This window comes from Pseudoliparis swirei, chromosome 11 (assembly GCF_029220125.1).
Source record: "Pseudoliparis swirei isolate HS2019 ecotype Mariana Trench chromosome 11, NWPU_hadal_v1, whole genome shotgun sequence".
Taxonomy (NCBI): domain Eukaryota; kingdom Metazoa; phylum Chordata; class Actinopteri; order Perciformes; family Liparidae; genus Pseudoliparis; species Pseudoliparis swirei.
In genome coordinates, this window is record NC_079398.1 from 3,281,819 (window position 1) to 3,289,888 (window position 8,070).

The 8,070-nt window shown below is 44.7% G+C and overlaps 1 protein-coding gene across 1 annotated transcript; it reads right to left on the bottom strand.

Annotated features, from left to right (window-relative positions):
- Positions 1–1,671: 1,671 nt before the first annotated feature.
- Positions 1,672–7,915, bottom strand: entpd5a (ectonucleoside triphosphate diphosphohydrolase 5a). The gene is made up of 13 exons (XM_056426799.1): positions 7,459–7,915; positions 7,031–7,110; positions 6,623–6,766; positions 6,152–6,227; positions 5,072–5,107; positions 4,578–4,666; positions 4,411–4,490; positions 3,911–3,972; positions 3,698–3,799; positions 2,920–3,063; positions 2,751–2,807; positions 1,956–2,071; positions 1,672–1,810 (listed from the first exon to the last, which is right to left on the bottom strand). Exons 1-13 carry the CDS (start codon positions 7,910–7,912, stop codon positions 1,727–1,729), a joined length of 1,524 nt encoding a protein of 507 aa, XP_056282774.1. The 5' UTR covers positions 7,913–7,915; the 3' UTR covers positions 1,672–1,726.
- Between the last annotated feature and the right edge of the window lie 155 nt (positions 7,916–8,070).

The window sequence follows — 8,070 nt, forward strand, 5'->3', positions numbered from 1 at the left end:
TCCTTTGAGTTGTTTGTCCTTGTGTGCTTTGGTACAAAATGAATACAGACCAACAACACTATATTGCAACTTTCCCGAGCATATTCTATTTTTTTATATATATATTTATTAACAATCCTTGTGCTTTTTCGATTGTAACGAGATTGTTGATTTTTATATATTTTTTTAATCCTCCACTATTTTGAAAATACAGTTCATAGATCAAGCTTGGAATTATCCAAGAAGTACATTTCTCAAATGATATGAAGATTTGTAAAGTGCTTCATTCTCGGATGCAATGTTGTTGAACCTGCACCGTGATAAACTTCCTTCATTGGTTGCACGTTCAACGATAAACCATTTTTACATTGGAGACTACCAGTGCACCCTAAACATTCATTACAAAAAGTTTGTGTTGATATAAAAAGTACAAATACAGAAGTATATTTCTCATGTTTAATTCAAACATGCATGTATGGTACACACAGGCTCTGGTTCAGGTTATTCATACTGACATACAGGCATTTTCTGAGCAATTGTGCAGCGTAAAGTATTTGCAATGTAAGAGCAGTTCTTGTCAAAATATTTCATGAATAAAAGTTTACATTATGTATATACAGCAGTAGTTATTGAACATGTTGAATCCTTAAAAGACTTCATGGTCAAAAGAGCAGTTACACAAAGTCCAGGAGTTAATATTAGATGAAAATAATTAAAATGCTCTACATTAGAAAAAACATCTTTAAATATTTGTACAGTTCACAAGAAATTAATTAAAAAACAGAATTCAATATTACTAATATTTCTGAGCAACCAGCAACAAATAAAGAAGTTGTGTTTCAACTTGTTACATCACTTCTGTTGGTATGTTTGCTGGATTTAGTGGCTGTAAATGATGCTGTTGGATGCACCACATACCCTTGATTAGAGGCCTTTCTCTTGCTAGTCTAAAATAGAGTTCAGACCAGGAGCCCCTGCAATTTAGCCATAATTGATGAGATCTTTTTCACGAGACAAAACAAACAATAATGCCCAAACGTTAAAAATACAGGCATTAACCTCATACATGTAACAGCTAGACAACCGTCTGAGTGGCATCTCTCCGCAGCGCTCTCCTTGCCCCCCTTCAGTCATAGTGAATCCAACACTACTTAAATATGTACAACTCTTTAGTCAACATCAAAGCAACGGATCATGTCTTAGCTACAATATCTGCAATTAAAGTGTTATGTGCAAAGTTGAAGAAAAGAAGCTGTGTGATCGTCAACCGCTCTGTTTCCAATGATGGCTAGGGTCAAATGAATTAGGGAATTAGGGTTCTGTATGATTATTTACTGCCACTTGATTTACAAGCATTTAGAAAGACAACCACAGTTTCTTTTCCCTCAACTAGTCTCTAGATAAAGTCCACTGTACTGGGCAGTAAGCACCAAACCACCCGGCCTGGTTGTGTTGCTTCAGGAAGCCGAGGAGGACACTTCAGTTCAGACACCCACGAGGAATCAAACATGTAAACGTTTCACAAAAATAAAGTCAGCCCACCAGTTATCAACTCAACATACAGTAGAAATAGCTGGCCTTATAAAAAATATAGTGATTTCTTTTTTTTCCAACAGTTTTCGGGGGGGGGGGGGGGGTCGCAGGGTGCTGAGGAGGAGGAGGAGAGGGCGTGGTGACCGAGGACGGGACGCCCCACGGTCCCACTCTGTCCCTCTCAGTGCTGGCCGCAGTGACAGCGAGCTTGTCCTTAGTGGATATTGAGGTTTCTGAAGTAGTCAAAGGTGGCCCCCAGGGCCCAACTTGTCTCCACGTTGTTCACCTTCTTGGCGAGCTGTTGGGCGGAAAGACCGGAGGGCGATCATTAAAACCACAAAGGAGCAGACCATTCCTTACTCCCACTGTCACTTTTTGGTTTTGCCCATGTTTCAGTGAAACACTGCACAGACAGAATATTAAAGGTGTGTCTTGTTGCTCACCTGAAGCACAGTGGTGTCCTTGAAGCCAAACCCATCCTTTAGCAGACAGGTGATGTATGTCATATCCATGCAGAGGAAGGGGCTGATCGCACGGTACTTGGTCATTTTGTTGCACACTGCAAACACAAATAACCACAGGTTTCAGACACGACAATAACACAGGTTTCACATATCGCTGACAAAAACAACAACAAAAAGCTTTGGACTCGGACTCCGTGTTGCGTCATACAAGGGAGCCACGTTCCAACACCTTTTCTAACCCCTGTGCTACCTGATTATAAGACGATCTTTCTGTTTAGTTTGACTGAATGAACAGGGAGGTGCGAGGAGAACGGCTGAGGGTCAGCACAGGGCCGCGGGTGAGCGGCAGTGTGTGTGTGTGTGTGTGTGTGTGTGTGTGTTTCAGTATGTGTCAGCCCCCAGGTGGTGTGTGGCTGTCAGGTGCCAGACAGACATCTTCAGCTCGGCTGCCAGCCTGAGCCTCGAGACCATGTGACACGAGCAGCCTTACATAACACATCGTCTCCTTCCCACTCGGGATACATCTGGTTCCACATAGGCAAGTGGCAACCTCTTGATCTGATAAGCACGGTGTGTATTGGTTAAACATGCATACACCTACGTTTGTCTTATAATCCATCGCTATTAATCATTTTACTCTTGTAATACATTATTATAAGAATTATGCTCTTTAGAGCACCGACTATTGCATGGGCTGATGTGTATAACGTCGAAGATTGTTGGTTTTACACACAAGTGTGTGCAACCCCAGACAAGGTAACATGTAACTCTTACCTTCTTTGGCTCTCTTCTTAAAATCCTTGACCTCAAGTGCGCCACCTCGACTGCCATCTGTGCAGGAAAGACAAACATGCAATTTGAGTATCTATTTTGTGCGAAGGATGACAACAAGAATGAAAGATAATGGCGCTGGAAGGTGACTCTTTGGCGTGAGCCCACTCACCGATGAGGCCAGACTCCACAGCTCGGTCAAAGTAGTAGGAGAAGGCGTAGAAGACGCTGCTGCCCTTCACTTCATACGGCTGGTGCACTATTCCTTTGATTACCTTGGTGACCTCGCGGTAGCACAGCTTGTAACCTGCGTAGCCTGAAGACGGAGAGAAGAGGACAATGTAGTGGTGTCAAAGAATTTCTGATCTGGTGAGAAAACAATGAGTTGCTTGGAAGCAGCGATGGTCAGAATGCAATCATGAGAGTCTGAAGCTGAGGTCAGGCAGCGGTTGAAGCTGAGGGGCTCACCAGAAAGTATACAAGGGAAGCCCCAGAAGGACAAGTTTCACACGGCCCCGTGGATATGGTCGGCTCATTTGTGCCGGCAAAACCATGTGCTGACAAGAGGCAGTTAGTGCGGCCCTGTTGGGCTGTCTATTTTTACCACATAATTGAGAGCGGTCCAGATCAAGCCGCTCGTTACACAAAATAAATAACAAGCCGGGCATCTTTTGGCTACTTGACTGTGGTATGGGAGTGACTGCCTTATTTGTGAAGTCAACTGACAGTTTTCTTTCGTTTAAATACAAGGTTGACTGCAATATAATTGTTCAAGCGGGAAGAGAGAGAGAGAGAAGACAAAACATGCGTTTGCCGCAAAGGTTCCAGCATTTTCAGCGAGTAAATGTTCTCTCGAAGGACCGTGTCAGCATTTACTCCATTGCGTACTCGAGGGGAGAAAGGAATGCACGCATCGCTGCATCCTCAACCTCAGGGTGCTTTTATCTCACCGTCTGGAATCCCGCTAACTTTGTAGGTGGTTCCTCCAAAAGTCACATCTTCTCTGAACTTTTTCGGGAGGCAGGAACTTGTGAAGACTTTCCAATCCAGCCCTGGGAAAACAAAAAAAACGAGAAGTTGTTTGTTATCTTCCGATGATTACGTGATGGAAGGATGACGCAGAGTGCAAATAAAGAAGCGGCGTAAGGAACTAGATGCTCTACCGTCAGCTCCTAGCGCTCCGAGAGTTGCCAGTCGAGCCGCATACAGTCCATTTCCAAGGTAGCTATGTGATGATGACAGACGGTTAGTTCTTTGATAGATATGTATATTTCGCTCTATAGAACACACTATGTGAGTCTAGACCAGTGGTTCTCAAATGGGGGTACGTGTACCCCTGGGGGTACGCGAAGGCCCTCGAGGGGGTACGTGAGGTTTATTTTAAATATATTTTTGAAATTAGCATCCATTAAAAAAGCCTTTCAAAATAGTTATTTCATAAATATTCAATAAAATAGAAGTGTAAGTTCATAAACCGAATTGTATATATTATATATGAAATCTGACACTGATGGAAAAATGCTGCATATTGAATCTTTTTTTCAACCCAAAATGCTTTGGGGGTACTTGGCTGAATAATAAATATTTCACAGGGGGTACATCACTGAAAAAAGGTTGAGAACCATTGGTCTAGACCATCGCCTCTTCCTTGTTTGTTGTTTACCTGTGTGTGTAGAGTTGATACTGGTGGTCAAAGAGGTTGAGTTGAGCGATGTAAGTGGGGGGAGCAGACTGAACCGTTTTCTGTTGGATGAGGAACGAATGTTTAGCGGCGTATAATACAATTTTCAAAAAGACTTATTAACTCAATGTGATATATATATAATTCACCTTTGATTTGGGAAGGAAAGTGATCTGTGTAGATCCTCCACCCAGATCCAGGATGCCCACTGTCTTCCTGGTGTTGGAGTACAAGTGACCTTTGGGGGGGGAAAAGATCTTAACGTTAAACAGGACACGGTGGATCAGTGCAACAAAACGCACACTTTGTAAACGTGGAGCTTTCCAGTTGCAATTTCGGCCTTTTAAAACCACCACTGTCAGAGGGAAGCATGCGAACAGATCACATCCCTCCCCACCAAGAGGGAAAATACATTTTGGGTTCAGGGCTCAAAGTTGGGTTAAAAAATAAATGTGATGGTGCCATAGCTGTGTGAAAAGAATTTGGGGAAATATTACTTGTTTTTGCAACCTGTTTGAGGCCAGATATTCAGGCTCATAACCTCAGACGGGAGTCTTTCACTGCCGGGCTTCTGTGTACACTGGAGCCTCATGAGCCTCCCGACCGCTAACACCAGCATAGCAAAACACAAGCAATGTCCTACCTGTAAGGAAGTTCACGGTGACCCAGGCAAGGACTCCTGAAACAGCACAAGGGGGGACATGTGTGCATTAGTAAAAGCCTGAGAAGTGATTCAACTGACCCGTGTTACATTTTCACATTTGGTGTGTGTTCAAGCACACAGAGCACACTTAAAACTGAAAATAGGGATTAGCTCAGGTCTCCTGTTGCAGCCCAGACCGGGTCATTACAAACGTCTCAGATGTCAAGTTAGTGCGCTCATAAAGTGAGGATAATGAACGGCACACATACTGTATGATGACACATAACACAGTGAGGGCGTCTTGATGAGGAGGATCGGACTAAATGAGCGGGAGTGGAGAGACAACTCACACCGGCTCATTTATTTGTCAAAGCGAGGTCGTAGCGGACCTCTTGTAAAAAAATAATTACGACAGCAGCATCTTTTGATGCGTCCTCGAGGCAGTTAAAGCACCTGGTCAGACAATAAATCTCTCAAAATAAAAATACAAATGTTGTGTTTTGTTTACTATACACTACCGTTCAAAAGTTTGGGATCACCCAGACAATTTCGTGTCTTCCATGAAAACTCACACTTTTATTTATCAAATGAATTGAACATTTCATAGAACATATAGTCAAGACATTGACAAGGTTAGAAATAATGATTAATATTTGAAGTATTAATTTTGTTCTACAAACTTCAAGCTCAAAGGAAGGCCAGTTGTATAGCTTATATCACCAGCATAACTGTTTTCAGCTGTGCTAACATAATTGCACAAGGGTTTTCTAATCATCCATTAGTCTTCTAAGGCGATTAGCAAACACAATGTACCATTAGAACACTGGAGTGATCGTTGATGGAAATGGGCCTCTATACACCTCTGGAGATATTTCATTAGAAACCAGACGTTTCCACCTAGAATAGTCATTTACCACATTAACAATGTATAGTGTGTATTTTTGATTAATTTAATGTTATCTTTATTGAAAAAACAGTGCTCTTCTTTGAAATATAAAGACATTTCTAAATGACCCCAAACTTTTGAACGGTAGTGTATATAGTACAAATTGGTTCCAGGCCCATTACAAGATAACCTACCTTCTTTTGCTCCATTCATGATGGAAACACTGTTGTTTGGCACAAAGAAAGGGGACTCGTCAAACACCTCTCGCACCTATAGAAGAGATTCATCACAATTGTATTACAATTACCTCCTAGATGTGTGTCAACATAATACAATGATACTTGACTACGCCACGTAATATCCTGCTGTCGTCTGGATATAGTCTATTCGGGCTGCCGTTCTGTTTTAGAGTGACAGATAACTCAACCACAAGCATGGCTGGAACAGTAGCCGGCATTTAATACTGTAAAGGACAAATATGGTTACTCCACACAACCCCATAACAGCTGTTCTTTTGCGACATGATAGCCACCGAATGGGCAGAGTCGCTGCCTCTTTTTTTTCAGTGACACTTGTAAGCACTTAGTGGTTTCTCATCTCGCTCTTGACGGGACGCGTCGTGTTTGTGCCAAACTGTCTGAGGGCGGAGAGAGAAGGAGCCTCACCTCCTTCAGGAGAGCGCTGGCCTTGTCTTCAGGCAACAGACGCAGACCCGCGGTGGCCTTCAGGACCACTGGGGTCTTCTCCCAGTGCTCCTCTGGCACCGTCTTCTTGGCAATCTTCAGCAACTGGCGGATGGTGTTGGCACCCTGAGTAAGAGAGGGCAATCGGTTACAGGCACCGTCATAATTAAACGGAGAGACGTTTCATAATCAAACTGGGACGTTTATTGAGGTGACAACGTCTTTAAAAGCAGTGGCACAGCAGACAGGAGTGGGCAGCGGTGACTTTTTATAATTACACCGTGTTTACATCACATGAACCCAACCCAGAGAAAATCCCAGTGGTTTGCAGACAGTGAACAACTCCCTAATATACCTGATAATTAATAATAAGTGACGGTGCATACATACCTCCTCGGGGTTGTCCTTGTAAGCAGAAAGTCCGGGCTTCACGGCGTGGTATAATTCATTGTCCAGGACGGGCAGTTCAACTGAAACAAAAATAAGTCATTGTCAGTGAACAGATCATAAAGCAGACAGAGATATTTATGGGATGAAATAAAAACTGCATTGCATCGCTTTTCTTTTACAACTCATATGTCATGTCATCATCACCTACATCTTGATTCAGCTTCAAATATCTGCTTCCAACCCAGTGGAGTCAGACACGCACAAGCCCCCATCGGCTACTTTTAGAGCCGGATAGCCCGCGCGCTCTGCCGGTGCCATGCGTCTCCTCACACCACACACTGAATGACCTCACCGCATGCAGACCGGGTCGGGAGCCAGCAGCATGTGCACATTGGATTATGGAAAGTTAGAGAAAGTGGTGCAATTACCAGGGTCTTTCTGGATGAACTTATAGATGTGGATCCTGCTGCCGGTGCTGCCGGCGTCAAACATGACGCCATAGAACACCCGGCTGGTGTTGACAGGGGAGGAGGCTTCGCGCATCGGCTGGAACGCCTCAGGTGGCCGGTAAGGCTCCGGGGCGGCATGCACGACTCTGGGCACCGGGTGGAAAGCCTCCTGTATCGGGTGGAGTTCTTCAGGTTCCCGGTGCAACACCTCGGGCATCTCGGGGTAAGTCTGCAAGCCGGGCTGCGGCGCGACCTCCGGCTGCGGGTCGGCGACCTCCGGGAGGAGGTTGGCCGAGTGGGCCGAGTGGTCCCGGTACCGGTACCGGTAGAAGCGGGGGACGTAGCGGTGGGGCCGGTAGTAGGTCGCCTCCGCCATGAGGCTCGCAGACAGAAGCCACACGGACAGAGTGAGGAGCAGGCTCGGAGTGGCCATTGTTTGCACGAGAGGGAGAAGTGAAAGAGGAGAGAGCTGGTGGGGGGGTTGGGGGAGAAGAAGAAGCGCTGCTGGGATGCTGGAGTTGAAGAGTGACAGCGGCCCTGCGAAAAGGAAGAAGAGAGAGGCAGAGTGGATGCGAAGCAGACTCAGGACTG